The following is a 16,841-nucleotide window of genomic DNA, read 5'->3' as shown; positions in this document are numbered from 1 at the left end:
CCAACAATCGGACATAACATATCCAGGTCTTTTACAGAAATGGAAGACAGGCCTTGAGTGATTTGTGGTTTTTATCCAGTCTGTTATCAGATTTCGAACTGGAGTAGTTGGATTTTTTAGAAAAATCCCAATTCCAATGGATTTAACAGCCACAGATTTTTTGTCGAAATGGTAGGAATTTCTTTTCATGGAAAGTGGTTTTATAGTTAAAATGTAATTATCTGAAAGGGCAGCCGCTTCTTGTAGTGTTTCAAGTTTCTCTTCATCCAAGTAGGTTTACAGCGTATAAATTCCTCAAATTGGACATAATTGTCTTAATTTGTCGAAAGTGTTGCCAATTTGCATAGAATTACACCAACAATCAAAATAAACATCTTTTTTGGTGGATGAATTTGATACGAGTTTTGCCATCTTGCTTGCGATAACCTTGAAATTTTTAAGGATAAGTTTTTGGGGACAATTCGTATGCTTTAGAAATAGCTGTTTTAATTATCATAATTGCTGCAATTTTCTAGAACAATTTTTGTTTTTGAATTTCACGCAAAGCTTCACGAGGTCTATCTGCACTAGCCGTCCATGATTTAGCAGTGTAAGACTAGAGGTAAGGTGGCTAGTTTTCACTACTTACCACCAATCCTTGGGCTGCTCTTTTACAAACGAATAGTGGGATTGACTGTTACATTATAACGCCTCCAAGGCTGAAAGGGTGAGCATGTTTGGTGTAACGGGGGTTCAAACCCGTAACCCTCAGATTACAAGTCGAGTACTTAACCACCTGGCCATGCCAGGCCTGGCTTGTTTGGTTTCGAGAATTTATTTTTTCTTTCAGCTTCGATACGGGCTTGCACTTTCTCAGCTTTAGTGCAAGCTTGTATGAGCTTGATTTATTTGAGTTTTAACTCTATTTATAACTTATCTTTATCACTCAACTCTGATTGGCTAGTGGAGACACTAATTTCTAATGCTCCTTGAGTCAACAAATCATCATCGATTAGCATTTCAACAATAAGCTTTTTAGTTTATTTTTTTTCATTGACCTTTAAACTCTAAGTCTAAGATTTTGGCAGTTTCAAGCAATTCATTTCTATTACATTTTCCTAGTTGTTCGAGGGCGGGTGATTCAAGAAAGTCTTGATTGTCAGACATGATGAAATCTTTTTCGCACTGATAAATTAAATTATGATTTGAATTCAGAAAGAATATTATCTCTAATTCAAATCCCGGATAAGCCCTCACTTTGTTATGTTATGAACTGTAATTTATCCCGTACAAGTCTCTTATTTATTGTGCTATTATTGTTACGTACTACGATTTCAATTGGCTTGAAAATTTTATTTAAAAATTAATTAACTGTCGATATTAGATTTCTAATATTTTCCAACAAGACGATACACACAATTTTCTTTTTTTAACGCAAATATATTTTAACATAGAAACAACAACACGATTTATAATAACGGTTATTACAAATAATGATTTATATATGAAAGTTTTACAAACTTAAAAACAATACTGTGCTTTATATCTGGTCTGGAACTGAATATTTTATCAACGGTTCATAGAGAGTGAATCAATTCTAATTTATGTGCAAAAATTTTACAAATTTACAAAAAATATTAGGTCATATATCTGGTCTGGAACTGAGTACTTTGTCGATGACTTACGAAGCTCAAATTATTTTTATATGGATACACAGATGCAAATCACTTGACGTGAATGCTAGCTAGCTCTTTGTTTCACAAATGAATTTTTCCCGGCGGTAATATCTAATGTCCTCGTGGAAATACTAACGTCCAAAGTTAGTTAATTGAAGTTTGTAATGTTCGAAATCTCTAATCCCCAAATAAAACTTTTAATTTGAATAAACAGTTTACTGTTGTAGAATTAGAACTATTGGTCTGTGCATTTAGGTCTAATAATTGGGCCCAATCTTTTAATATTCAGATGAGTATACACTTCAGAACTTGCATGCATGATCATTTATTTACTATGTGCTACTACAACAAACATTTTTGCATAAACAAACGTAGTCTAACACACTATTTCCCAAAAAGTGGACCTAAAATCGCCTGTTTTAATCACTCATACCAATTTTTTACTATTGTGTTGTCTGTCAGTCAGTAAAATGACAACAGGTAAGGGATGTTTGTTATTGCAATTTGTGCTGTTGTGATGCAGTAAAATGTGCGCATTCCACGAATCATAAGATATGCATTTTGTACTCAGTATGACATATTTATGTGAAATTCAGGAAATAAGTATATTTGTTACTCTCGCTTTTGATTTTAATTACTCTTGAAATAGAAGACTTTCGTAGATCTTGTGGAAATGCACATAGCACTTATGCCTCATGCAGTATATTGTGTTTTCACAGAATTAAGAGTTACATATTATTTGAAATTTTCTTAAGTAACTTACTTTTAGATTTAAGAAAACTGTTATTTAATTTTGTATTTAGTTATTGTTACATATTAATGTATTTTTGAATATGAAATATTAAGACATAAAAGGAGTGGTTGTTCTGGCATTTTATTGACTACACTGTTTTATCTGAAATAAAACCAAAATAAAACAAATGATGGGAATAGGCTTTCATTTATTTACAGTCACATATAGAAATACATTTTGTGACATCTACATGTAGATTTACTGAGAGCTGTTTTAACTGTACTGTATAAACATTTATGATTTTCATTTCGTTTTATCGATATCTTTATACTTCACACTAACAATTATTGAGGTTAACTGGATTTTTGAGGCTAGCACCATCTATGTTAAGTTTCAAAACCTTTCAATAAACTGTCAATGATTTGCATTCGCAAAAGAACACTGGAAACAGAAAAGTTATTCATAAAAAGGAAATCATTAATGTGTAATGTATTAACATTTAGATTAAATGATATTATTTAAAACAAAATGAAAGAAATACATTGAGAATCAATACCTTAAACTATGTATAATTGATCTGTTGTTGTCTATTTAATATAATTTTTCTCAATGGGTATAATTAAAGGTGTTTAAAATTAATAAAATAATGCACAAGTCTCATGACTATTTCAAATGGCGGTAATGTTGTTGTTGTTTTTTTATACATTATTAGAATTTACACATAACACTAATTGATACCACTTTAACTCATCAGGTGTAACCCAAGCAACAAAAATCATTCTAAATGTTCTTTACAGTGATATAACACCAGTAATTCTCTGGATTTGGTGAAATGTATTCACAGTTTGAACTTATGTTAGTTAATATGAACTCTTTGAACATTGTTTATTGGCAACACTCGGTTTAATTGAATGATTATGTTTCTAAAGTATCTGAAAATATTGGATAACATTTATTTGAAAAACAACAGCGAAACTGACAAAATGTTTGTAACGTGTTGTTTGCTCTAACTTTAGTTATATTTTAACACTGAATTAAGTATGACAACAGTTAAAGAACTTCTCATAAGTGACAACAAGTAAACCTGAAATGATATATTCAATCAAAATATTTACTATTGGAAATATTTAAAACATAATGTGGTTTTAATATTCTCGTTAGATAAAAATAATAGAGAAAAAAGTAAATAGATATAGCCTTATTTTTTCAAAGTCTATCTTTACTGTAATAATTTCAACCTAAGTACGAAACAACCAAAGTTTTCAAGGAATAGATGTAACAAGGTTGCATCCTCGTTGTTGGTATATATATATATATATATATATACGGCTTAAGCCAGCTAAAATGATACGCATTCTATTCTCCATACTTGCTAATGACCAAAAACTAATTACGACCCTGGTATGACCCAAAGTTAGGCCTAACAGGAGCAGGCTTTTCATTGTTTAGGGGCTTAGCGGGCTTAGGTGGAGGCTGCGGCTGTCGAATTGGTTGGATGTCGTTAGGCCCTCGTCTGTTTTCCTCTTCCCGTGGTGCTGGGGTTGTTGGAGGAGGTTCACTGAAACGATTGAAATCAAAAGTTGTCAATAACTTATTTTGCTTAAAAAACACACATTTCCCATTTAACCTAAACCATAAGAAGCTATCCAGGGAACAACATACTAGTGTCAGTTGGGATGTAGCATTCCATCCTGCATTGAGAGCCAGTTAAATTATCGTCAACATTATAAAATATTTTCGTACTTTAAGAATAGTTCACTGGTCGCTCAACGGAAAGCACAAAAAAAGCTTGTATTCTGAATTTCACATGATCATAACATAGAACAAAATGTGTAGCTCTTCACACACACGAGAACTTCAAAGTTTTCAATAAATATGCCTGTTTCCGGGGATTTTGAATATTCAAACGTTAAACGTAAGTTTCCTTAAATGACCGTTTAAAGAACGGGAAAGTGTCTTTCGGCTGACTCCCATTCGCCTTCAACTAAAGCTTGCTTGTTTTTGTAACTGCCAGTAAACCCAAAAGCACGTATGGAATTGCAAGTCAGTATCCTACCGTCCCATGTTATATTCCATAATGCATATAGTGTACAATTGTTTCTCCCCAGAATTGCGTCCACGTCTTTAACGCATCTTTTCACATTCAAGATCCTTTGAAAACTCGGAAATTCACATTACAAGTGTAACTAAATATCGAAGTATTTTCAAAAAGTAGAGATTCCAGGTTTGCATGGCCAGAGAAAGAACTTAGTATAATAAATATTGATTAGTCTTACAGGCTAAAACATATGCTTTATTATAAAAGTTTTTTTGTGATATAATTAACTAAATATATAAATTTTCATAATGAAATTCCTGTATGTTAGTTAGAGATCATAATATTCGTCAAAGGATAATAAATAAAAAAAAATGCACTATTACTGCTGTTAAATATATTTTATGCCAGATTTGTCGATAGGTTGATTCCAGTCATGGGTTTGTTGTTATTACAGCATTAAGTTTTGATGCTCATTTGAACAGTTTTTAAATTGTAGGCTTAACACTGCAGTTCTGTATATTACGACATAATTCAGCGCCTTCTAGACATGGAAAGGGATTTGACTTATATATTACAGATAAAAATTATACGATGTGTAAGACTTTTGACACAAAATATTTAAATATATATATATATATATATATTGAACAATTTTTGCTTATGTCTAATTTGGGGAGAACGGTATTTTCCTGTTTAATTTGAAATTATGTTCACCAAAATGATTTATTTTGTAGGACCTTTTAGAAGGCCTATCAAATTAAAATCTTACCAGCCTGGGACAGTTTGTGCGTATTCACAATTCAAGGTTGTAGGACTGAAGGCGAGACCAGAAGCACAACGGTACAGCTGAGGAAAACCATTGTTACAAAACCAGTAGATAACACATCTTGAGGGGATAGGTATTGGCCCATGTTGTACTTCCCTGCAGACAGCTGAAAACCAGGCCAAGAGGCATTGTTATAAAATAATAAATTTGCTGTTGAAAGTGTTATACCAATATAAAAACACTTAAATAAAAACTTGTGAATCATTTTAATCCTGTAAAATAAAATTATAATAATGTAAATAACAACTATAAAAAATAGTAATACTTGCGCTCTAGCGCTAATAAATGGTTTGGTTTGAATTTTGCGCAAAGCTACTCGAGGGCTATCTGCGCTAGCCGTCCCTAATTGCTAGAGTAGAGGGAAGGCAGCTAGTCATCACCACCCACAACCAACTCTTGGTGTACTTTGTTACCAACGAATACTTAGATTGACCGTCAAATTATAATGCTTACACGGCTGAAAGGGCGAGCATGTATGGTGTGACGAGGATTCTAACCCGCGACCCTCAGATTACGAGTAGAGTGTATTAGTCACCTGGCAATGCCAGGCCCGCTAATAGATTTCAGAAATATTTCGAATTTTTATATTTTAATGAAATGTACACCACAGTTTAGAGCACTTTGTATCAATTCTAGAAATACGCCTGTCTATATATATATTTCTAGTTTTGGAATAAAATAATATGTAAGAGAAAATAATTTGAAACCTCAAAATATTAAAGCTGTAGAAAGAGAACAGAACGTAATCTAATTGAGATTGAATAAAATTCCTCAATGAAATAGAAAAGGAAATTATATTTTAAAAATCTTACGTAAATATATAAAGGCTTTCTCTTTAGGCTCACATCAGATGACAGATGTGAAATCGTGTTGAAATTCGTCATATGATTTTTTTTCGATTAATAAAGAATTTTCTTTAGGTATTTTTGTAGATAATATAAAAATCAATTACATTTCGAGCAGTAAGTATAGGCCGTGTGATTAATTTAATGTAACATTGAATATAAAACTAAAAATTAGTGTATTTTAATTATATTGTATTTGTGAGTATGTAGATAATGAAGCCAAACTACTTACGATGCGCTTGACAACCCTGCACGTTACTAGGCCAATCACAAGCTTCAATCTCGTTGTTGTACAGAAGAGAAAAAGGGCAATTATGAAGTGTTTCTGTTCCGTTCCAACACTCCCAGAATCGTCTGCAGCTAGTCTCATGCTGGAAACGACCCCACAACCACTTACAATGGTCCGTTTCAATAGGAGATTCTGTAGAATTAAAGATTAAAAAAGGATAAAAAACAATTTTACACCAGCTTTGTAAAATATCTAAAGAAGGCAATAAAATAAATTTAAACATATTTAATTCAAAGGAAATAATTTATTCCTGTCAGCAGGAAAACTCATCAACCTTAAAGTCTCTGTTTAAGCAATGATTCGTTTTTTTGTAAAGATAAATAATATATTTTTTTATGTTACAAAAATACATGTTTAGAAATATACAAAAACAAATGTTCTCGGTGGTTCAGCGGTATGCCTGCGGGCTTCCAGAGCAACAAATCGCTCTTTGATAAGGGTGGTGGGCACAATACAACGAGCCTATTGTGTAGCCTTGCACTTAACTATAAACAAGAAAACGTATTTCAAGGTAAATATTAATAGCTTGTAAAGCAACTACGAAAATGAGAGCGATAGTCTGCAGTAATTTATTTAGTTTTGTTTATTTTCCAAACATTTGTACCTCTCAAAATTACAAAAATCTGTTCTTTTAATGTTTTCATTTTACAGTACAGCTTGAAACAACTTACTTATTACTATTACTTTATTGTTTGCGGCAGAAAATGTTACTGTATCAACATTCCACTATTTGATATCCTTTTTCAGTTTTTTAACTTTTGGTTTTATATTTTTCTCTCACGATCTCACCAGCTTGGCTTTCCAGTATTAATGTGATATCCGTTTGTTTCACAGTAAAGCCACAGTGGGCTGTCTGCAGTGCCCGCAGCGGAGAATCGAACCTTAGATATTAACGTTGCAAGTTCATAGACCTCCCCTACCACCACCACACATACTGTCCCACCCGAAGATTCGTTGAAAGTTCCATGTCAGAATGACAACAATTCTTCATCTAAATAAGAATACTTTTAAAACAATAATCTTAATTAATAGTTTTGTTTGAAGTTATCTAACTAATTAAGTATATATATATATATAACAAGTTACGACATTTCGATTACTGGTGCGATTGTACTCTAACTCGTGTACCAGTAATCGTAACATCGCACCTCGTCTAAATGCAAATCTTACTTACTATACAATTTGTAAACTTTAGAGAAATAATAAAAAAACAACAACACGATAAAACGTTTTCTTTTTTGTAGCTTTTCAATTTCCAATTTCCACCACAGATGAACTTAGATAAATCAAGTGTACAAATGTTTCTTTGTAATATATACTTTTCTAGGTTACTTACGCCCTATTGTACGAATTCCATCTGGACATCCAGCACGCTTTGGATAATCACAATTCTCATAAAGACCCCGACGTTTGCCTCTGAAAACAAGACCGTTGGGGCATTCTTGAAGTGTCTTTATGCCATCTTTACATTCATAATAGTAATCACAGTACTGCTCATGAGGAAATAAACCATCCTCAGAACATTTCAACTCTCGCGACCTCTGTCCCAAACCTGAAAATAAATAATGCATGCTAGAAATTTGTCGACGAAAATAAAAAACAATCGACAAAGATAAACGTACCTAAATAAATAATTTCAAGACGTAAAAGTACTGTTTGTTTGTTTTTCGAATTTCACACAAAGCTACTCGAGGCCAATCTGTGCTAGCCGTCCCTAATTTAGCAGTGTAAGACTAGAGGGAAGGCAGCTAGTCATCACCACCCACCGCCAACTCTTGGGCTACTCTTTTACTAACGAATAGTGGGATTGACCGTAACATTATACACCTCCACGGCTGGGAGGGCGAGCATGTTTAGCGCGACGCGGGCGCGAACCCGCGAATTACGAGTCACACGCCTTACGCGCTTGGCCATGCCAGGCCCAAAAGTAGTGTTATCTGTATTACCTTTAATTGTTCTTTGATGTAACGTTACGGTTTTGAATCTGTGTGTGGGTATACATTATCCAAGTGAGTGTTTTAAGTTCTCTTGCGACCACAGATTGACATCATTTGGTCAGCGGTATGTTTACGGAGTCACAGCGCTAAAATCCGAGGTTCGATTCCCTATGATCCACAGAGAGCAGATAGTGTGTGTGTGTCTTCTTTTAGTAAAGCCAAATCAGGCTATCTGATAGGTCCAGCGAGGTGAATCGAACCCCTGATTTGAGCGTCGTAACTGTGAAGACTTACCGCAATCCCATCAGGGAAAGAGCAGATAGTGTATTGTTTAATTGTGGGCGAAAACAACATGCGGCCATAAAATGACAACGGTTAACAGTGTTTCACGTTTTGTGAATGTAGCAATGTTTTACTTTAACCGTGACCTAGAGGAAGCTACTAATAACGTTAATGTAATGATCTAGAAATTCTGCGAAACTTTGAAGAACAAGAATACAGTTAGTTATAAATATGAGTAAGTGGTTAGAGTGTGTGTTTAAGTTTGTTCAATGATTTACAACGGCGTGTCCTATTTCATTTTGTGTATTGAATATCAATACAGAGAAGCTAATGACTGACCATGCATATTCAGCGGATATGTAGTCTATTAAGTCAATACTTCGGTTAGCAAAGAAATTTTGTTGAGACCAAAACGCTTAGGCCTACAACTGTGCACAACTACAAGTGAAAATATCCTACAGCAAGAGTTAAGAGAGAAATAAACTAATATGTTATCGTTACATAAACTGGACTTGGAATTATTTTCACCAAATAATTTAAAACAATCAGCCCAACGAAAGAACACGTTATAATATTATTTTTATAACGCTACCGCATTCAATAAGATCAATATTATAGAGGCAAGATGGCTCGGCATGGCTCATAGACCTCCCCCTCCCACCACCACACATATTGCATCAGGTGGTTAAGGCGTTCGACTAGTAATCTGATGTCGCAAGATCGAATCCCTGTCACACCAAACATGCTCGCCCTTTCAACTGTGGAAACGATATAATGTGTCGAATATAAACTATTCGTTGATAAAAGAGTAGCCCGAGTTGGCGGTGGGTGGTGATGCCTAGCTGCCTTCCCTCTAGTCTTACACTGGTAAGTTAGGGACGGTTAGCGCAGATAGCCCTCGAGTAGCTTTGCGCGAAATTCAAAAGCAAGCAATTTACACTTATCTGACAGTTCTAGTACTGATTCTTTAGTTGAGGCAGTTCTAATTGTAATGTGTGCAGCTCATTTTATTATGAAGTTCCGGCAGTGCTATTTTTTAAGGTATCAAAAGTAAACGGAAAAAGTGCGCAATCGGTGCAGAATAGTCTAAAAAAAGCCAGAGAAGCTTCCAGAATTTAAAATTCCTTTCTGGCCGTGGATAACTAGGAGAACACGATCTGTTAGCTCCCAACTTCCCACAGAATCAGAGGAATGATTCGAAAAACTAATTTTAGCAAATTTTAAAATTATTTTAGTTCCAATAATTTTATTCATCAATACGAATGTGTACTTAATAATAATAAAACTGTTTCTAGTACGTATTCAATCTCATTGTCCAAATCTTGTAACAAACCAATCTCTTCAAAACACATTTACGTTACAGCATCTTGCTCTTCCTGTTCCTTTTACACTGCTCTACATCTACTTTGGGGGATGGCATGAAACGTTTAACTGTACATACAGCTGGAAGATCAAAGTGTAAACAGATTTCAGTGTTTTACTATTAATACAGCTAGTGGATCACAATGTGAACACAGTTCAATGTTTTACTGTTCATACAGCCGGAGGATCACAATGTGAACACAGTTCTTTGTTTTACTGTTCATACAGCTGCTGGATCACAATGTGAACACAGTTCAATGTTTTACTGTTCATACAGCTGGAGGATCACAATGTGAACACAGTTCAATGTTTTACTGTTAATACAGCTGGTGGATCACAATGTGAACACAGTTCAATGTTTTACTGTTCATACAGCCGGAGGATCACAATGTGAACACAGTTCAATGTTTTACTGTTCATACAGCTGCTGGATCACAATGTGAACCCATTTCAATGTTTCCTTTCTTTCCATATTTATGCTCTTCATGAGGGTCTGGCCTTCTGGTAACTTCAATCACACTTTCGCCGCGCAAAAATTGAAAACTGATTTTGATAAATGATTCTGAAATTGTAGTTAATTTTCCTGGGTAAAACTCAGTAATTCTGGGTTGGTTTATGAGTGGCTGAAATATTAATCATGACTCTTCAATTATTTGTTGTATTTTCTGTCCGTATCAATAGTCATTTTACGAGAGTTTCCATTGTTTGATTCTGCTATCCGTAGGCTCCAGTGGCACAATGATATGTCTTTAAACTTAAAACGTTAGAAACCGGGTTTCGATACTCGAGGCGGGAAAAGCACAGATAGCCCATTGGGTAGCTTTGTGCTTAACTACAAACAAGCTATTTGTAGTGTGGACAGGTTTCGCAGATCAAAAGTTCGAAACACGACTCCAAACAAGCTTCCACTTTCAGTTGTAGGGGCGTTATATTATGATGGTCAATCTCACTATTCGTTGACGGTGTGTGGTGTTGACTAAGTGCCTTTCATGTAGTCTATAATTTCTAAATTACAGACAACTAGCACAGACAGATCTCAAGTAATTCTGCGCGAAATTCAGCAAACAAACAAAGAGTTTTGGTTTGTTTGTCATTATCTACACTGGTGAAATGATTAGATTATCAGTTTTTTTGGTGTTACCGAGGGACTAATGAATCTAAATGAAAATGAAAGGGGAAAATACTACTGTATTGTGTGTGTAAATATGAGTTGTCTTTGTTCAACTTTAGCTGGTACCATTTTCTCGTCACGTAACATTGTACTAAATCTCGCGCTCTTTTTGTTCCATTTTAAGTTTTCTTCTAAGTTAATCAGTTTCTTTTTCCTTGTACGTTTTTATCTTATCTCTACGACACACTAGAGGTCACGCTCGTCGGTCCTAGACCCAACCTTTGCATCGGTAAAATAGGTCATGTAACAACAATTAGAAAACATCTGCGAAAGTAAGGCAGCTATCGAACAATGACCTTTGAACCTTTCCTTACTTAGAACAACTTTTTATCATTTTATTTCCTGAAAATATATGATTCCCTCTTTTAAAACCGGTTCGAGATATTCGCGTCAGAAATATTATGACCTAAAACAATGTAACTCCTGAGCGGGGAGGGTTAGTCAAAGTGACTCTTGACACGATTCATAAAAGCGTACACGTCCCGTTTCCTTTTATTTTAATTAGACTCTGTTTCTCTCTAGAATATTGTACCCTTTATTTGAGGGTCTAGCATGGTCAGGTGGTCAGTGCGCTCGACTCATAATCTGAAGGTCACCTCACCTTCACACCAGACATGCTCGCCCTTTCAGCCGTGGTGGCGTTATAATGTTATGGTGAATTACTCTAAAAAAAGTAACCCAAGTGTTAGTGGGATGACTAGCTGTCTTCCCTCTAGTCTTAGACTACTAAATTAGGGACATCTAGCACAGATATCCTTCATGTAGTTTTGCACGAAATTCAACAAACTTTAACTGAAGAATGGTTTTCTTTTCAATTATCATTTTTTTTTTCTGCACGTTCCTGTAAAGGTTGCTTTACTGTTTAGCAGTGCAGTTCGTGGTATAAAAATTCTAAGTGTAATTTTATTGTTCTACACAGGAACTAATAAATATAATTTTAACCCTGAAGGCGGCCCAGTAATTAGATTTGAAATAATTTTGAAAACAGGAAAAGAAAATTGTTTTTTTTTTTAAATATAGAAGAATAACCGACTACTAATCAGCATTTAACATTTGTCACGTGACTCTCCTTTTTAGAAAGAGATTAATATATATTGTATGTTTGTTTGTTTTTGAATTTCGCGCAAAGCTACACAAAGGCTATCTGCGCTAGCCGTCCCTAAGTCAACAGTGTAAGAAAGACTAGAGGGAATGCAGATAGTTATCACCACCAACCGCCAACTCCTGGGCTACTCTTTTACCAACGAACAGTGGGATTGATTGTGACAATATAACGTCCCCATGGCTGAAATGACGAGCACGTTTGGTGTGACGGGGAATCGAATCCGTGACCGTCGTAGTCGAGTGGCTTAACTACCAGGCCATGCCGGGGCTTTATATATTGTAAGTAGTTTATTTCCTCTATAAGGAATATCTAATTTGTAGAAACGTATTAGTTCTTTATTGGTAGAGATCTTACTTTCTCGTACACCTGGTGTCAGTGTGAGCAGTAGTTCCGGATTTAGAGTCATGAAGCAATAGGTATATTATGAAGCAATAGGTATATTATGAAGCAATAGGTATATCATGTAGCAATAGGTATATCATGAAGCAATAGGTATATCATGTAGCAATAGGTATATCATGAAGCAATAGGTATATCATGTAGCAATAGGTATATCATGTAGCAATAGGTATATCATGAAGCAATAGGTATATTGTATTTTGAGACATGTGGCAATAATTAATTTAGAGCCATATAACTATAGTTATACTGAATTAAGAGACATCTAAGTATAACCATACCGGATTGAGAGATACGTACGTAGCTATAAGCATACCGAATTGACAAACATGTTGTCCTAACTATTCCGGATTGAGAGTTGCATAGTTATAGTTATACTGGTTTGAGAGACATGTACGTATAACTATAACAAAATGAGAAACCTGTAGCTACGAACGACAGTGCTATGTAGTTATCTTACATTTACCAGGTGACATGCATATAATATTACACCAGTTTGGCCTGAGTGACATAATTTAAAGTTATATCTTAGAAGTTAACGTACCAGACTGTACACCTGTCATTCTCCTTTTGTTATTGCTCTCTCTCCTTTCTTTGGGGACGTGGGTGCGTTAGAAGAGTGACGGTCAAATCCCATTACTCGGTTATACAGGAGTAGTCCAAGATTTGACTCTAGATGCTGTTAACTAACTACACAATGGATTATTTGTGATATGCCCACTACGGTAACAAAATTTATTTTTTAGCATTATAGGGTCACTAACTTGACGCTGGGCCAGTGGGGGTGGGGGCTTGAAACTAGGTATGGTTGGCGTAGAGAGCCCTTGAGTATCTTTGAGCGAATAACTGGAATAAACACCAATGAAACAATAAAGTGACAAAACCCATATGTTTGTAAAGATTTAATGACTAAATAGTTGCAAAACGCAATGTTCGCGATTGAACAAGTATTTTCAGCCGCGGCATAACGGCTCATAGAATGGTTCTATGTTTCTAGGCCCGGCATGGCCAAGCGTGTTAAGGCGTTCGACTCGTAATCTGAGGGTCGCGGATTCGAATTCCGGTCGCACCAAACATGCTCGCCCTCCCAGCCGTGGGGGCGTTATAATGTTACAGTGAATCCCACTATTCGTTGGTAAAAGAGTAGCTCAAGAGTTGGCGGTGGGTGGTGATGATTAGCTGCTTTCCTTCTAGTCTTACACTACTAAATTAGAGACGGCTAGCGCAGATAGCCCTCGAGTAGCTTTACGCGAAATTCCAAAACAAACAAACAATCTATGTTTTTTTCTCAAATACACACTTTTAGCTCGTAAATCCCTCATTTCTTGGCCGATTTTAGATGTAATTACAGTTTTTGAATCAAGAGGTCAAATCCTTTAGACTTATCACGGCTAGTACCTCCTAGATTAATTTATTCTGATCCTAACTAAAATAATTTCAATTTGAGAGTAGATTGGTAGAGGTCCTGATGAGTAATAAAATTGAATCTGACATACACATTTCTAACACTTGATATTACTGGAGCACGAAAACATACCTAATAAAAAGGAGAGAAAAAATGTTTCTTAGATTAATTTACTCTAGTCCTGCAAAGGGAATTTCAAGTTCCACAGCTATTGAGGACAAGTCTACGGATTTACAACGCTAATATCAGGGGTTCGATTCCCCTCCATGGACTCAGCAGATAGCCCGTTGTGGCTTTGTTATAAGAAAACACACACAGGCTATTGAGGATTACCTCTATTTTCTAATTCAAGTTACATTTTGCATGTCCGGTCCTTGGTCTTTTTTGTTCTGTATTATTGATCTAAGTTGTCATTTCTATTGTATACATCCTTATGTTAAATACTACGTTAGACAAATTCAAGACAGTAACAATGTTTGTTTGTTCGCTGAAAGAGTTTGTCTGTTTGTTTTGAATTTAGCAGAAAGCTACTCAAGGACTATCTGCGGTAGCCGTCCCTAATTTAGCAGTGTAAGACTAGAGGGAAGGCAGCTAGTCACTATCACCAACCGCCAACTCTTGGGCTACTCTTTTATCAACGAATATAGTGGGATTGACCGTCACATTATAACGACCTCACGGCTGAAAAGGCGAGCATGTTTGGTGTGACGGGGATTCAAACCCGTGACCCTCAGATTACGAGCGAACGCCTTAACCCACCTGGCCATGCCGGGCCCCGCTAAAAGAAAAACCGGGTTTATTTCAAGCTTATTACTCTCGTACACCCGACAAAGTGATACCGTAGTAAATATTTAAATTGTTAAGTAAAAAAAACTAGTTATTTATGCTCCTACAACCGGTGACCATATATGGCCGCTGCTATAACAAATCTGACTGGTTATTTATATTTCTACAGCCGGTGACAACGTATGACCGCTACTGTAACAAATCTGACTGGTTATTTATGTTCCTATAGCTGGTAACGATACATGACAGCTACTATAACAAATCTGCTCGAGAACCTTTGTGCATTCTTATGAGACCAGCGTCAGTCAGTTTGATTATGTATTTCTCACACTATAAATAAAGTGCACTGGAGTGAATTTCGCTTGATGGCTCTTGTTGCCGAAGCATCTTAAGGCCTAAAAATCGTCCTGAATACAAATTTCATATCTTTTATAATATAACCGCTACAAAGCGAGTTCAATATATGTATAACGATACAGTTTCTTGTTAATTTTTGGAACCCAAAATAATCATATAGACAGACACATTTTGTTCACTTTCTCAGAGACTCTTGAGAAATTACAATAGCCTGGCAAAATTCGATAATATCTTGTTAACAACATATTAACACAGGTAGGGACAGCTGAGTAATTGTCCGACAGCTACGTTAAACGATATCTTCCAGAACCTATTTTGAAATTAAATGTTAGAATATTTTAATAAGTATTATCCTTCCTACCGTTAAGTAACAGTTCTCACTCATCCATATTTTGCGGAAGGTCGATTTGGCGCGTTCTAAGCAAGTAAAACAAGTTTCGCTACTTACATGAGCCACTAATTAGGAAGAGGAATCCCGCCAGGTATATCTTCATCTTAATATAAGGAAGGTAAAACACAGTCTGAAGATTCTTCACTGGAAAGTTTCAAACGAGTTCTGACTGTTCAGAGTTGTTTCGGTGGTTTTGTACCAACCTCTAAAGTTTCGACATCTACTGGCGCATCAGGTGCGGGTTCTCATTGGCTCTTTCTCAAAAGAAGACGATCACGTTTTGGAAAGATTTTGAATTTCTCTTCAGGTCACGTGAACTGTTTTTCTGACCTAGTAAGAAAACGATTCAACAACACCGACTGCCAGTGGGTAGAATGTCGGTGTGATTTACTCTTGTTTATTATTCAGTAGAGATCGTGTTATACGATCAGTCTCTCTCTGTTATTACAGACGTATAAATGATTCATTCAAAATAAACGTTATTTCTTTTTCTATATTTATAAATTAAATTAAATCTATATTTACTTGATGGTGTTTGCTCGTTTTGAATTTCGCGCGAAGCTGCACGAGGGCTATCTGCGCTAGCCGTCCATAATTTAGCAGTGTAACACTATAGGGAAGGCTGCTAGTCATCACCACCCATCGCCAACTCTTGGGCTGCTCTTTTACCAACGAATAGTGGAATTGACAGTCACATTATAATGCCCAACGGGCTGAAAGGGCGAGTATGTTTGGTGCGATGGGGATTCGAACCCGCGACCCTCAGATTACGAGGAAGATTAAAAACTGAATAAAGCTCAAATGTACAACATGTTCTGTGTCATTCAAATTATCGGAATTTTTAAAATTGGGCCTTTTGCTAAGATTTAAAACCTCAACGATGGCGTAACAGTTTGAAAATAATACGCAGGTTTCTGATTGTTCTGGACGATGACAAAGCGCGACCACAACTATACGTTGAAAGGTTTGTATTTGAAATGTTAGATGATAGACTAGTAACCAGTTTGACTTCTTTTCGATCTACTGCAGGTGCATCAGACCTGTTTAGCTTTGCAGTCAGATTTCGGTTATATCAGTACTGGTTCTGACAAACACATAGACCTTGGAGTAAGAATACAGCTATAAGATAAGCAGTTTTGGTGCTTATCAGTCAGGTGCTGAGAAACAAAGTTTGTTTTTTTCTATTGGATATTGATGACTAAAAGTTTCAGGTCGAAAATAATTCTTGAAACTGTGATTTATATTTAAAACCAAAACTAA

At 35.6% G+C, this 16,841-nt stretch overlaps 1 protein-coding gene across 1 annotated transcript; it reads right to left on the bottom strand.

Annotated features, from left to right (window-relative positions):
* Positions 1–2,576: 2,576 nt before the first annotated feature.
* Positions 2,577–16,530, bottom strand: LOC143247564 (protein obstructor-E-like). The gene is made up of 5 exons (XM_076495845.1): positions 15,639–16,530; positions 7,723–7,938; positions 6,330–6,518; positions 5,196–5,358; positions 2,577–3,946 (listed from the first exon to the last, which is right to left on the bottom strand). Exons 1-5 carry the CDS (start codon positions 15,682–15,684, stop codon positions 3,775–3,777), a joined length of 786 nt encoding a protein of 261 aa, XP_076351960.1. The 5' UTR covers positions 15,685–16,530; the 3' UTR covers positions 2,577–3,774.
* Positions 16,531–16,841: the final 311 nt, after the last annotated feature.

Source organism: Tachypleus tridentatus, chromosome 3 (assembly GCF_004210375.1).
Source record: "Tachypleus tridentatus isolate NWPU-2018 chromosome 3, ASM421037v1, whole genome shotgun sequence".
In the NCBI taxonomy this organism is placed as follows: Eukaryota; Metazoa; Arthropoda; class Merostomata; order Xiphosura; family Limulidae; genus Tachypleus; species Tachypleus tridentatus.
This window is presented reverse-complemented; position numbering and strand designations above follow the sequence as displayed.

Coding starts and splice junctions, on each gene's coding strand:
- LOC143247564 (XM_076495845.1), bottom strand. CDS start 15,684: ATGAAGATATACCTGGCGGGATTCCTCTTCCTAATTAGTGGCTCAT. Junction 6,519..7,722: donor TGGAATTCGTACAATAGGGC/GTAAGTAACCTA, acceptor TTAATTCTACAG/AATCTCCTATTGAAACGGAC. Junction 5,359..6,329: donor GCAGGGTTGTCAAGCGCATC/GTAAGTAGTTTG, acceptor CCTGGTTTTCAG/CTGTCTGCAGGGAAGTACAA.